This window comes from Cupressus sempervirens, chromosome 7 (assembly GCF_028749045.1).
Source record: "Cupressus sempervirens isolate cs-2001-9-10 chromosome 7, ASM2874904v1, whole genome shotgun sequence".
Taxonomy (NCBI): Eukaryota; Viridiplantae; Streptophyta; class Pinopsida; order Cupressales; family Cupressaceae; genus Cupressus; species Cupressus sempervirens.
Window position 1 is genome coordinate 873,470,459 of NC_143124.1, and position 15,505 is coordinate 873,485,963.

Sequence of the window (15,505 nt, forward strand, 5' to 3'; positions counted from 1 at the left end):
CAGCATAAGCACGGGCCCTACTATTCGCCAAGGGAGGCATAGGCCGCAATTCTAAGGACTGGGGGAATTGTGATTTTTTCAGAGAACTAAATGAGTCAGTTTGTTGATTGAGGCTTCTATTGTAATAGAGTGACTTCAATTTGCTGAATTCTAATTTTCTAAAGTCCCAAATGATAGCAATGCCTCTTGAAGCTCCCTCATATTCTATAAAATCAATTTTCCAAACCCCAAGTTTCCTACATAACTTATCTCCTTAGACTCAGTTCTAAAAACCATTGGAAAAGAAGTAATTAATTGTTATGAACTAATTAAGCAGAAATTGTCTTCAAAATACAGTAGATATGTTCACCATAAAATACCATTATAATAAATATCTATAAGTATTTGCAGATATTAAAGAACTTGAGAAAAGCATAAAACGGTGGGAATGCATGAGACAGGAAATACTATAAAGTAGTATGCATTACTCTGATTGTCTAAAAGCATAAGATGTTGTACTTCTTAAGAAACTTGGTTCAAGCAAAAGATATTATAGCGCTTATGTAATTGTGTTTCTAAGGATTGATTGTTCTTACTATATGGAAGGGACAAAATTTTCTGAGCCAGCCATAAGCAAAATGGAAGCATGTATAACTGTATGCATCATGTCTTCAGTCTTGACTCTTGATAGTATGTTACCTGCAAAACAAGATTCATGCTGGCAAAATGTTAGAACTGTTTAATACAATCAAGTGGAAATAAGATTGTAAACATATAGATGAATAGTACACTAACCTATGTTGGTGATGTTATTCTACTATTCTTGAAGCAGAGTGGCACGTACAATCATGTTGTTTTGATTGAGTGTGAATTTGCCTTTCATTGTGAAGTCTCCTAAAGTGAAAATGACTGCTGATTTGTCAGAAATATACTTCTCATAGGTCATGTTTTTTAAGGGAGGCCAGATTTGTTGGACAATGTTTTTTTCAGCAAAGCAGTGGATTGTTTGGTTATTGTTATTTGTTATAATTTTTTTTATGTGTAGATAGTATATGTAGCTGACGTGTTCTTTGCATCTGGTACAATAAGCTTGTTTGTCATCAAGTACACCATACTTTTCAAATCTGAAATTACAGTTAGGGCAGTAAGCATGGAAAGGATTGCAGAAGGCATTTGTAGGCTTCAGAACTCCTAGTACCTGCAAAAAATAAGATTGTGTTAGTATGGCAATAAAATGGGGAGGAAGAAAGGAAGAACAAAAGGCATTTTAAATTTTTACCTCGAATGTTGTGTGCAAGAGATCGTTTAGTTGTTGAGTTGTTGTTTTGTCATTGAGTGGACAAATATATGTTGCAAGAGTAGTGCGAAGAGAGTGTTTTTGATCAAGCTTTTTTGCAATGCTTCGAAAGAGCAGTATTGGCATTTCATTTTTATGTAGTTTGTCTTGCATTTGGAGGTAAAAATGGGCAAATTTGGAATGCATATACAGCTGTTATTAGATAAAACTGTTAGTCACTTGATTTTTAAAAAAAAGGAAATAAAAATATACGAATAGAAATGAAAATAGAGATACTATGCAAAAGAATACCGGTGCTTGATCCATGTTTGTGTGGCCATCTTTGATGTCAAGTATGTATTGGAATCCTTTTTTGTATGCTGCTGCGACTATTGCACCGACTGATCCATTGGGGTAGTCTTCTGTACTAGCGAGCAAGTTTTGTATAGTTGTGCTTGGAATGAACTTGTATTGAGTGGACAACAGTGGAATTGTTTCTATTATGCTAGAATCATTTAGAGTTAGTATGCAGTCTGAATCTCCATGATCATATTCAGTTTTAGGTCCGATGTCAAAATCTGTAATTGTTATAGCTGTGCCTGCAATTATTGTATTCTCATATTTTTGTATGAGGTTGCTTCCAATACTAAGTGTTATAGTCATTTCACCTTTGGAGTCTGTCAAATCTGCACGTAGAACTTCTCGTGTTCCTGTGGTTCTATCAAGAATAACTTTGTACACAACAAGCACATTTCCTTGAAAAGTAGTGGCTGATTTTCTGGCATTTAAATCTTCAATAGTTGCTAGCCTTTGAGTAGTCAATTTTGGCCTAGGCAAATGAGGAACCATGACATTAGTTTTTTTATGTTCGTAGTGTTAGAAAGAAATGTCATTAGTTTAAATGCTCAATGTAATTACCTTTTTGCCATTTTCTCTTCATTTGGGTCTGCTTCATGTGTTGATCCTGTTGAATCCATTGTTGCTGCAGGACAAAGTTAGAATATTTAAAGTGTGTTTTTGTAGTGGTTGTTCTTTGAATCTTTTAATAATTGTGATGCAATTTAGTTACTAGAGTTTATGGTCATGGGATGAGGTTGCAGATGCCGCTAATGCTAACAAAAAAGATGTCCAACAATTGGGCTTATTACACTGCACTTGGCATTGCTCCAAGTTAATGCACGTCTAGTAAATTCTCAGTTAGACTGGAGGAACAGTAACCTTGGCTATAATTTTGTTTATGGCCCTCAGTGGATTAATGAGGCTAGAGTCACATCTATTGATATTCAATCCTAATTTGAACAAGAATTGACTGATTGTTGTTTGACAGAAAAAACATGACTGCTTTATCTTAAGCCAGTAATATAAGGAATATATGGTAGACCTTGTTAATTTGGTAAGTTATTATAGAAAAATCAAATAACTATAGGATACATACAAAGAATTAATGAACTATGACTGGTCACTGTGGTCCCTAGATTAATGAGGCCAGAATTGACTAGTTGTTCTTTAATAGAAGAAAATATGACTGGTTTACTTTAAACTAGTAATATAAGGAATATATGCTACACCTGGTTGACTTGGTGAGGTAATATAGTGAAATCAAAGAATCAAATTACTATGTGCTATGCCAAGATGGACATTGAGTCTCCAAGATTTACACAAACAAAATTATGAACCCATTAGAAGCAACAGAGGCATGTCAAATTGATGGCTAAATAAACAGTAAGAAGGAATTTGATCTTCAAGATTTCCAGGATTCTTAGTTTGCATAAAATATATGTTTTTGAAATAGTTGTGTAAATCTAAATTTCATAAACTCTGCCAGTCTATGGTGAACCTAAATAGGTAGAGTAACAAACATGGGTATTGTGCATGAGAAGTTTAACAAATGCTATCTAACTTGTAAGCATTTCTTGTTTAGGTATTGATTAAGAGACTAAGAACTACCATACAACAATAAACTAGGAGGTGAGATATCATGACTTACATTCAATCTTGACTACTATCATTTTTAAAATCTAATCCCTCACATGACTAAAAATAAGCCTGTTTCCAATCTACATATAGTAAATCTTGAAAGAGGATGATTTCATTGAAGCAATCTACAATTTTAATACACCTACTCAATAAGAAACACAAAATATCATATCATATAATGAGAAAGTGAGATCCACATTTCCATTATAAATATAAAAATTGAAAAGATAACCAAGAAACAGGGGTACTTCTCTGATCGAGAATCCTTCAATCTGTAGCTAGTAGAGATTTTAGGATTTGTGAATAAAACCTTTTTGAGCTTGAGTTAGGTACCCCTTCTTGGTATATGAGCACCTAGCCATTTTGGTGTGAATTAGATACAATTAATGTATTAAGACTCAAAGACAAAAAAATATAGTTAGATTGAGCATAATTGAATCCATTTTACGTAGAATGTTTGACATGAGAATTATGAGGATCAGAGACACCAAAGGTGGTTAAGTTGGAATTTGATTTATAAAGGGTCAATCCTAAGAAAATAGGTGTTTAGGGAGCTAATTTGTGTGTATGAGAGTAGTTGAAATGTGGTCATGGGGGAAAGTGAATATTTGTGAAGGTGGCAAGGTGGTCTGTCCAATAGGCTTCTTTTTTGTAGGTGGAACATATTTTTTCGAGTGTGTTTGTCCATATATGGTCAATGAGTGTTTTGTTTGCAGCATGTGCTTGATTTAGGATGAAGTTCATATTGTATTGTTGCATTTGTTCAATGAATCTTTGTGTCACTCTATTTTTTGTAGACATGTCAAAGTTGAAGTCACCGACAATGAAAAGAGGAGTATCGGTAGTTACAGATGTGACTATTTCATAAATTGATGTCATGATTTTGAGAAATGTAGTATTAGGTCATATGTAAATGTTGGAGACATTGAGGTCAGTGGAATGGTGGTGTAGTGTCAATGTAATAGCTTCAATATTTTTTGTTCGATGGTGTTTTACATTGGAGACAAGTAGATTCTTTGACACAAAAGTTGCTATGCCATGTATATGATACATCATATGGTGGTTATATTTTTCAAGCAAAATATTTGTGTATGGTGTATATATGTGTGTTTCTTGTAAGCATAGAATGCTTGAGGACATTATGTCATGGTCAGTGGCAAGCTCATGTGCATGGGTTTTTAAGCTACGGGTGTTTAATGTGCACAATATTGTGTGGGGCAAAGAATTTGAGCATGGTAGAGGCTTGTCAAGTTTCCATTGTGCTGTTGATTGCAACCGATGCATTTCTTGCTCGATTTGTTGTTTGACTTTAAAATGTTTGGGAAGTAAAGGAGTCGATAGAAATAATGATTGAATTTTTCTTGTTCTTGATAGTGCTGTGTATGTTAATCCATGTTGTGTTATGCCTGTTGGATCAAATGCAAGCCCATCCATTGTTAATCCTTGTGATCGATGAATTGTTCGAGCGCATGCGATTTGTATTGGGAATTGGTTTCTAATTTTTATTTTCCCATTACTAAGTACCTTCGGGATGGGCCTTGCAATTCGAGTTATGGGAACCCAATGTTTTTCTATTGTTGGAGCATAGTATTGATCTAGTGTTTTTTGTTGTTGTTTGCCAACTTTGGGGTCATTGAATTGGATCCATATGATATCGAAATCATGATGTTTTGTGTATGACTTGAAGATTCTATCAGACCCATTTACTAGGCCGTCTTTTGTATTGTAGTTTCCTCCAATAATCTCAATGAGTATGTTTGGTTTTAGGATAATTTGAGTTGGTAGTATTGCTGCATGATTATATAGTCGTGTTGTTGAATAATTGTCATCTTCAACATCTATTGCATCTACTATTATGGGTGTGCCTGGAATTGTTGAGAGAATATTGTTGTTGTGTCTATTAACATCATTTCTTCTATAAAAAAGGTAGGGAAATGTTGGGTCAGATGGTGGTGGCTTTAGACAATTGTAGTTTATGTATTGTATATCTTCGTTTGTTTGTATACCTAGGCGTATTCTATTGAGTGTTGAGACAAAATTTTCATCTTGTTGCTGCATGGTTGTCGTTAATGAGTAACATTTGACATTGTCCTTCCAGAAATTGTGAGGCATTAACTCTGTGAGATTGTGTTTGTTGTCGAAGACTAGAGAATCTAGTAAAGGGAGTGCCTGGTAAAGGTCACCACAGAAAATTGTGTCTAGGTTGCCAAAGTATGCAGTAGGTAATTGTTTAATATCTCGTAATCGTTTGTCAATGTATCATAGAAATGTAGAGCCAACCAATGAAATTTCGTCTATCAGGAGCACATGTAGCTGATCATAATTCTTGGACATTGAGTCCATAATTTCTACGCTAAGGGGGACAAATTCAGATTTGTTGAAAGGTATGTGAAAGGCTGAGTGTAGTGTTGTGCCTCCAATGTTATATGTTGCCTTGCCTGTGTATGCAGTTATCAGTCCTTTTGGTTTATCTGGATCATTGTTTATGCAATTGCTATATAGACGTATTAGAGCTTCATAAATAGCTTTTGCAGTAAATGTTTTCCCTGTTCCAGCACCTCCTGTTAGGAACAAGTGCAATGGAGTCTTTAAATCTTTTATTTTTTTCATAATAACATCCTTGACAATTGTTTGTTGTTCTATATTTAACATTCTTCTCAATTTGTAGTAGTAATTATTATCCATTATTTGTGGGCATCGAGCAATTTCAAATGCATTTCGAGGTATGTTTTGTGGGGTTGTACGGAATGTGGTTTGCATATCGTCCTGTATATTATAGTGGTCTTGTTGTTTATGTAATTTGTCTATACAGGATGTATTTTCAATGTTGGGTTCATTTTCAATTAGTTCATTGATAGCTATATCAATATCACCCCATCTAGAATTTGTATTATAGCAGAAATTTGCTCGATTCAATTGGATAGTATTTTCTTGATGGAAGTATGCCTTTTCCCAAGACTGAAAATTATGTTTCAATGTCTCTTCACTTAGTGTGAATGGCATGTACAAGAGTAACTGTTCTCTAAAATGATTTTCTGTGTCGATGTATTTGTTGAAATTAATGAATCGGATAACTCTTGGTTTGTTGTTCAGTTGAAGTTTCCTTCCATCTTTTTTGTATGCTGAGACAAATTCTGCAAGGCATATGTGTGCAATAGTGTGAGGGCGTTTTAAGTAGTAGTCAATTATAGATTTGTGCATGACATTTTCAGAATCATCAGATTCTTTGTTTAAGTCTTTTGCAGATTTCAATATGAAAGTACGATTATCGTTTGATCTTGTGTCGATAAAAATGCATTTTCTGGAGCTATAATTTAAAGGGAGTGATAGAGCGAGATGCGCTGCTTGTTGAGATGACATTTGTTGCAAGTTAAGTAAAGCATTTCCAAGCTTTGAAATCATTTTGACTGCATCAATATTGTTTTCTTGGTGGTCTTTACGAATTCGATGAAATGCAGTTGTCATTGTTTTATCAACTTTTGTCATGTATGAGCTGCAATACATTGCTGTTGCATATGCATTGAGGACAAATTGTGCATCCGTATTTGCCTTCCATATTTGGGGTATTTTTTTGGCAAAACTATTGTTCCATATATCAGAAGGTTTTCATTGAAGGTAAATAGTAGGTCGGTTGATTGTTGATCTTAGGGCCATGATGTATTTAGGTTCATTGGTTGGGATATCATCCAAGAAATTTTGGAACGTATATGTAGTGTTGTAAGTTGCTTTTTCGATTTTTGTAAGAATGTTTTTGGCAAGTGAACGTGTAGTTTCATCTATTTCAAGTAGTGGCTCAAGTATTGTAGTCTTACTTATTGGTGGAATTGGGAAGTTGAATCTACATTGTGTTTTTTTCTTTTTTTTTGCATTGTTTTGTATGATGGTGCTTATGCAATATAGCTATATGTGGTTCTAAATCTTTTGTGTCACATGTGATATAGGTATCCACAAAATTTACAATACTTGAATTGTTTTGCTTTCCATAGATTGGTGCACCTTCTACCCATATGAGAAAATGGTCATGTTCATTTCCACGATTTTGGAATTCAGTTACAGAGAAATAGTCTACAATATTTCCAAAAATGGAGTTGTCTGCAAAGATCAATTTTTTTAATGCATTTATCCTATGTCTATAGTATCGAGCACAAGTTATCGGGTCTCTTTTGATTAGTCTAAATGCATCATTTTGATTTTCGCTATATATATTTTGTTTTGTTGATAACTGGTAAGAGTTATGAAGTTCTTCAAGCGTGGTGTTCAAAGGTAGCCAATTTTGTTCAGCACTAGTGAACGTGAGGAAAAAGGTCGGTGGCCCCAATTGTCGTATCATTGCGAAAACATATTTTTTTTTAATTGTTGTGTGTAGTCAGGAGATATTCGTATTTTTTTGAAGTCAACATAGCCAATATCTAATTTGAGTATTTTCTCTAGATTTGGTTTCTGTTTGACATCTTTTGCTAATAATTTTCTTCCTTTTAATTGTGCTTTTCGTATTCTGATCCACATTGTTGATAGTACTTGTTGAATGAGTATCTTAATTGTTTTGAAAAATAGATTTGTTGTATGGTACGCAAAATTTCTGTTTGAATTTAATAATTCCCATTGCACAATTTTTTGGTAGCTATACTTGTTCAAAATATCTTCATAGCGTGGTATGCCAAAAAATAGTGTTGGAAAATTCATTTCCTCTACATATTTATCTTTAAATATTCCAATGGGGTAGTTGTCTTGTGCAGGTGCAATCTCTATTACTTTGTCTTGCATGTTGTGAATGTTGCTTGATTCGGTGAATCCATGGACTAGAGTTTGAGATGGTTCATATTCACTGTCACTTTCAAAATCTACTTCACTTGTGCTATTTTCTAGGTTTTCTTCAATGTCGTTATTGGTTTGAAGCGCTTGTTTCCAGTTATCATTTACTTGTACATTTTGCAATTTGTATAAGGTTGTGGTTGTTAATTGTTGAAGTGCTTGCATGATCAAAGTTGGACGCACCATGCCTTTTTGGAAAGCATTATTGTATTCAATGCGTCTTTTCAAGGAGACAGCAATTGTTGTTGTGGTATTAGTTGATAAAGGCAACGCTGTTTGTACAATTTCTGTGTTGACTGGGACATTAATAATCGAACCTGTCAAGCCCATTTGTGATCTCTTGTATCCAAGTTCCCATATTTGTGCAAATGCAATTCGCAGTGAAACTAGACGCTCTTCTAATTGTGTTAATTGTTGTACATAGTGTAATGGATTGTTCATTCTGATATTATGTGGAGTTGCATATTTAGGTACAGTGGAATGCTTTAATGAAGTTTGACAATTTCGACAAATTGAATCTGTTAGTAGATTGTCAAATGATTTGACCAATTTGTGATACATTTCTTTTTGTTTATTTTTGAATCTTCTGATGTCTTTCTTGAAACACAATAATTGACAAATAGAACATGTATACTTTGGTGTATCTTTAATTGTTTCTTCGAACAGTTGTGTTGGGGATAATGTTTTTTTAGTTTTTTTAGGTATGGATTGTTTATGTTTTAACTTAAAAGAGGTTTTGATGTGGGTTGGCTGGAACTTTTGTTGTACTACCATTGTATCTGGACATATAGAGTCATGGGAATCAAGTTCATAGTTTCCTCGTATTTTTTGCTTTAGGTGACGAAGAGATGTATGTTCATTTGGTTTTCGTTTTTGGGCCATGCTAATTTCAGTTTTGATTTTATTAGTGCTTTTTGAATTTGGTTGATTTGTCATTATTGCATCTTGTATGTTTGATTTGAGATCAATTGTTTGCTTAAGCTCTTTGGGTAGGCATTGCATATCTTGTGTGGTAGTATTTCTTGTAGATTCGATGAGAGGTTCGAAATGTCCAGATAGTGGATTAAGATCATGGAATAGTAATGAATATGATTTTGTATTTGAGTGTTTGTTGAAATGCAAGTACTTTTTCCCTCTTGTTGATGACCAAATAGATATTTGTATATTCAACCAGTTTGATAGCCAGTGTATACAGAATATATCTCCCCAAAGTCCAGTTTCTGTATTTGGTGTTGTTGGTTTTGCAGACAATTGCATTCTTCGTAAATATGTTTGAACATCATTGACTTTGTGCAATTCATATAGACTTTGTGGATTCAATTCATGGTTGTAGGAGTCAATGGCTTCTGGTTCATGTCTTTCTAGGCAAGCTAAGAAATAGTGAACAATGCCTTGTCGCAATTGTATTGACGTATATGTATTGTTGAACAAGAACTGTAGTGAATCAAAAAGGCAATCCCCTACATTATATTTGAATGTATGTAATCTATAAAGTCCTTGTTCCCTAAGTATGCTATCAATGTTACAATTTTGAATTTTTGTATTGTTTTCGTAGTTCTCAATGTCTTCAACTTCTATATTTTTCATTTTTAGTTTGTGTTGTGGCGATACTAAAATAGAATGTGATCTACTTCTCTATAACATAAATTAAATAATACAAATAGAAAATAATATAAGTAGTCAAAAGTGAAAATAAACTATATATTTTGTGCAAAACTTAACAAAAAAGCAATTTTCATTTCTAGAAAAATAACAGGCATAAAATACATGGGAAAATGGAATCCATACCTCAAGTGTCCTGTTTTCTTAATTGATTTGTTGACTTTTTTTTCTATATGTGCTTTGTATTCTTTATGCAAGCTACTATCTGTCTGTACCTGTCAAAAGCAACAAGTATTCTTAGCTAGGCTGAATTTAGAAAATGTGACATTAATAGTTACTAAAAAGATTGATTGACTCCTCATCGTAAAATACAAATATAGATGAGACTCATAAACACACATATCTTAGATAGAGGAGGAGAGAATAATAGAATACAAAATAATAATATGATAAATAAATATATTTAAGATACAATCAATATTTTATTAGTGTTTGAGAATATAATTCTCATTTGAAATATTATTTATTTAGTAAATGTAGATAAAATAATTAATAATTAATAATAAAAAAATAATATTATATAACTTAAATAAGATAATATAATTAGTATAACTAATTCTATAATTGAACATAATACTTTAATTATAACATAGTATACTAACGTATACATTAATTAAAATTTTAAAAGAATATATATAAATATTATTTATTGTATATTATTAGTTTTCTTGCCTAGTCATATAGTTTGGATATATAAGTTGAATAGTCCATTTTTAAATATTTCTCTATATAGAAGAGTTTTATAAAATGAAAGAAATTCAATTGATAAGTAAATCACCTCTAGAATTTGTATGGGCTGAAAATTAAAAGCAATTAATAATTTAATTATGTCATTTCTAGAATTCTATGGCTTGAATAAAATTTTTATTTTTGCAATGCTGACTCGCAATCACAAAAGACTTAATTGCTAACATGATAGTTACTTTTAAAATTGTTATATTTAGAAGTATAAAATTGAATGTGAAGGGAATATATTAAATTTATTATTGAAAATATTTTAAATTAAATAATATTTAATATATTTAGGAATATTAATATTATATGAAAGATTCGCATAGCCCTGAAATGCATTTTACATTACGATCTAATATCTGTACCTGTGTCAGATTTTCTGATTGATGGCTACCCTTGGTCTAGCTGAGAACTGTATTGAATCCAGTCTTTTGTATTGGTGGTATTGGTCATCAGTGGAATGGACACAATAATTAGAGGACTCATTATATGGACTTGTTATATAGCCAAAGCTCACAACAGTGCTGAGATTCAATATAATAATATTCCTTGTTGCAATTTAAATGATTTTTCTTTATATTTAAGGATGGGCCAGAAAGGTTATGTAAATTATGTAGGAAAAAATAGGTTCTACACATTGCTATACTAACATGGAGATGAAATCGTCAATTCTTATTGCCACTAAGGCTATATATTAGAAATAACTAAGAAGTAACAGAAGGATCTCTTCAATTTCTAAAACCAATTAATTTGTCCAATAAGATTTCAGAATTATTCTGAGTTCAAAATTTATTATAAAGTTCACATTTTCATCTTATTTAATGTAAAAACAAAATGCCATTAAACTGAAATCTTATTGGCTCATAATGAAAAAAGCAATGAAAAAATTCATTTTCCTTCAACAAAAATACAACTATTTTTTGAACACCTCTATTAATGCAAGCATTAATTGCAACTTTATCTCTATTAATGAATGCATTAATTTCAATCTTATCTTTTCCACATTTGTGACAAGTGGATAAACTTGTTAAAAGAAGATAATAGTTTTAATTGATGTTTATTTTTTTCATTTGTAAAATATTATTCAAATATAGATATTTTAATCAAATATAACATTTTAACTCTTTTAAATTGTCAAATTTTGAAAATTATTTTTTATATGCTTTAATTTCATATTTATTTTTATTTTAATTTATATATAATTTAAATTAGAATTTAATTATTTTTATTTTTACATATCTAAACGAATGCTTTTAATAGATTTTTTTTTTTAAAATATAATTTTATTAGATTATACATTTATCTAACATATATAATTTTTATTATATTGATATTTTTATAAGTGTCACGGACCTTTAGCTTTGTACGACTCCATATTAAAAAAAAACAATCAACACTGTTGTCGGTGACAGTTACTATACGATAGTAATAATTATTACTATTATAAGGAACAAATCTGAACCGTTGATCGTATAAGTGCAAGTATCTAAGTACGCGTTGAAAGTGCTCCTTATTAGAATCTCAGTAAAATATTACCGACAGCGTAATAATAGCAATAATAATATAGGGTACGTAACCCTGAGTTAAGAATACTCTGGTTACTTGACTCCTTAGTCGATTATTATATGAATAGTCTGAATCCTGGGTTTAGCCGATGGGTACAGTATTATAATTTTTTTAAATTTGGAGCGATCATTGCCAACTCACATCAAATGAAGTAATGTCACCTCTGATTTTTACGGTGAAGCAAATTTATGTCCCACTTTTTTGTCATTTCATAAAATGCAGAGTCAAAATGTGAAAGGTTAGTATTGTTTTTGAGGAAACAAGCAGCAAGGTTACGACATTGTTTTAAAATACGCTATATCTACTTTTGAAGTTGTTATAAATATATACATTATAAGTTATCATGGTTCTATATATACAGTTATCATTTAGTTTTTATTTAAATGTATATGAAGCCGTGTCACTTTTGAGTGGAGTCTATTGATGGGTACGTGGAGTGTTCATTTTTACTTAGTGTAGACATGGATAACGTGTCATTTAGGTTCCGGTAAGAAGTTTTCGGTAAAATAATGCTATGCCACGCAGGGGACTAGACAAAGGTGGAATGTGCAGGTATGAACATATGGCAGAATAGAAACAATGCCAATCTGGTCTCATGCCAGCCGCCACAACAAAATAGGTTGTGTTTTTAATGCAGAAATACATACATAGACTCGAAGATTAGGAACCTGTTCTTTTCGCAATGTTGAAGCAGAGGAAACTTAGCATTCTGCTTCTGCAATTTTTTTCTAAGACTGTCAGGAACAATATATATCATAAATTTTCGAAGAACATTCATTGTTATTTAGTGGGATTAGATTTGGGAGACCCCATCAAAAGAGATTTGGCACATAATATATTTAATTTTTACATTTCTAGATGGCGAAATCAAGCAATAAATTATGCAAGTTGAAGTTGGCAGCGATGGAGTCCCTACGGGGCAGAGACAGTAAAGGCAGGAGCGGGTCCTCGAGGTGTGGATCCTGTTCCATAGCACACGGTATCCCTTCTGCATGCACAGTCTCTGTATACGACAGGCAGACTGCCCCTGACGACTATAGATATAGGAAAAACTGGAACTCGTTCTAGAAGCGGATGTTTCCAAAGCCACCAGCGCTTCTCAAATGAAATGGGTATGTCTCCTAAAGATTTAAAAAACTTGAAAAATGAGAAAAACTCGGAAAAATGGAATGGGTTTTTTCCGAAGCCATTCAAAAATAGGGTTACTAACAAAAGGTCTAATCAAAACAGACTCATGTTATTCTGATTAAAAAAATTCCCGCTCGATTTGAGCAACAATCCTTTCAATATGTTCTTTATAAATTGAATTAAAATTTCTTCAAACATAAGGCCCCGCAACTTATGAATATCATTTTCAGTGCTCTGAAATAATCTTTTCGACATGTCCTTATTTACAGAAATGGGGGCAACTTAAAATATTGAAGTTTCTTGAATCATAATGTTCCTTAACATCATCGAAATCAGGTCCAATATATCGAGCTCTCAAACAAAATTCTCAATAAATCGTTATTTACTGAAATGGGGCAACTTATCAAATTAAATTTTTTTGAACTAAGCTATTTTTCTTCTTCTATGTTATTTCTATTTCATTTGCTCAGCATTTTGGTGAATTTCTCGTTCCAGAAGCGGATGTTTCCAAAGCCACCAACGCTTCTCAAATGAAATGGGTATGTCTCCTAAAGATTTTAAAAACTTGAAAAATGAGAAAAACTCGAAAAAATGGAATGGGTTTTTTCCGAAGCCATTCAAAAGGTCGAAAAAAGTGAAGTGGGTTCCTTCTGTTAGAAAAATACTTGCATATTGCTAAAATTGCTTTTTTAACAATAAAACCCAAAGAATCTTGATTTTTAGAGCAAAAGCCCCAATTGAGCGAAATGCAACAGATGAAAAAAAATTCATTTTGTGTTGATCATGACCAGCGATGAAAAAAATACAACAAAGATAACAAAAAACTACAACCCACATAGTCTGTAGATGGTCAATAATCGAAAGAGAGCAAAATATACCCGGGACGAGATGTTCCAGTTGTCAATGTTCTAAACGGTTTTGAATCCTTAAATCTTCACAAGAAGAGCAGCGTCTGGTGGTGTTTCAGTGAACAGTGTCTGGGTCTCGCTGAGAAGATAGGAAGATCTGTGGAGGCTTCGAGATGCAGGCACTAGTAAACTATGATTAAAAGATGGTTTACAGGGTATACATTAATAATAGCAATTAATACACATTAAATTAATGCCAAAGCTGTCAGATGACAGATCACCTTATAGGAATTAGCAGACATTAAATTTGTGATAACAAACATTAATGCGATGATACGTGTCGTAGCTCTCAGATCAGAGGAACGAAAACAATTAATTATATGCTTTTTTCGCCACATAAAATCTATTTTACTCATTGCATTTTTATGATTAAGCCAATAAAATGTAAGATTAATGCTTTTTTAAAAAATTTAAATAATACAATAGTAATCTAAACTTTGCAATAAATAAAGCTCTCCAAAAAAATCTCTAATTTCATTGGCTAGATTTTTTAGTTTTGGAAAACTGGAGGATTCCAATAGTTTTCCTGCCAAGGCAGGAACTAATAAAGGTCTTTAATATTTCAAGATATTGAACATAACATACTACTAACACTATATATAAAAGTGCTGACGTACCGCTACACCACCTTATTATCTTGATGTGGAACTCGATCTTTGTGCTTGAACTGATGCTGATTTGTACACTCTATACTATCCACACTTGTTGTTTTCAATGCGATTCTTCTTTGTGTATATATTTGCTATTGCTTTTTTGTGATTCGAAGTTGCCCTGTCCTGCCCTCCAATTCTCTAGTTTTATACATGTTGCTCGAAGAATGCTCAATAGTCACTTCCCTCGGATACTTATTAATCAATTCATTTTAGTTATATATATATATATATATTTTTTTTTTTTTTGCTATTATTATATGATATTTAAATATATTAGACTATTTACTTTTATATTTATATACTCATATCGTGTTATCATTATATATTAATTATTGTACCATATTTATTAATGGATATAATATTATATGGATTAATATATTTATTAATCAATTTATTATCATTAGTTATTAATAGCATTTATATTCAAAATGTGATAATATTTAAATATATTATTATCTTATTAGTTTATTATATAATTATAACATTTATTTATTCTTGTATCTTGATATTATTATTTATTTATTATTAAATTATATGTCAAAATAGGGATATCACAGTCCTCCCCTCTCAAATTTGCTTGTTCTCAAGCAAAACCATTCATACACAAGTTCCTTCATAGACACAAAACATATTTTCATACAAAAGGCCTAGAAAATTTAGGAAATATACATCTTTAATGAGTGAAAACATGAAGCAGACACAAAGTAGTCACATGAATGCATGAAAACACAAAGCATACACGATGTAGACACATCATATGTTCTTTACCAATTCTTTATAATTTTTTTCTCATAATGAAATAAAAGGAATGA

General features: G+C 32.0%; 1 protein-coding gene across 2 annotated transcripts; it reads right to left on the bottom strand.

Moving 5' to 3' along the window:
- Window positions 1–472: 472 nt before the first annotated feature.
- Window positions 473–14,261, bottom strand: LOC149550237 (uncharacterized). Of its 2 annotated transcripts, XM_089795049.1 has the most exons (8): window positions 14,011–14,261; window positions 9,833–9,921; window positions 3,543–3,586; window positions 2,174–2,237; window positions 1,568–2,084; window positions 1,259–1,468; window positions 775–1,177; window positions 473–678 (listed from the first exon to the last, which is right to left on the bottom strand). In XM_089795049.1, the coding sequence occupies exons 4-7, from the start codon at window positions 2,230–2,232 to the stop codon at window positions 797–799; spliced, it is 1,167 nt and encodes a 388-aa protein (XP_089651175.1). In that variant the 5' UTR covers window positions 2,233–2,237; window positions 3,543–3,586; window positions 9,833–9,921; window positions 14,011–14,261; the 3' UTR covers window positions 473–678; window positions 775–796. The 2 variants fall into 2 exon arrangements, with proteins under 2 accessions (XP_089651175.1, XP_089651174.1); XM_089795048.1 differs by lacking the exon at window positions 3,543–3,586 and having other exon boundaries at window positions 14,011–14,260.
- Between the last annotated feature and the right edge of the window lie 1,244 nt (window positions 14,262–15,505).

Coding starts and splice junctions, on each gene's coding strand:
- LOC149550237 (XM_089795049.1), bottom strand. CDS start 2,232: ATGGATTCAACAGGATCAACACATGAAGCAGACCCAAATGAAGAGAAA. Junction 1,469..1,567: donor CAAACATGGATCAAGCACCG/GTATTCTTTTGC, acceptor ATCTAATAACAG/CTGTATATGCATTCCAAATT. Junction 1,178..1,258: donor TCTTGCACACAACATTCGAG/GTAAAAATTTAA, acceptor TATTTTTTGCAG/GTACTAGGAGTTCTGAAGCC.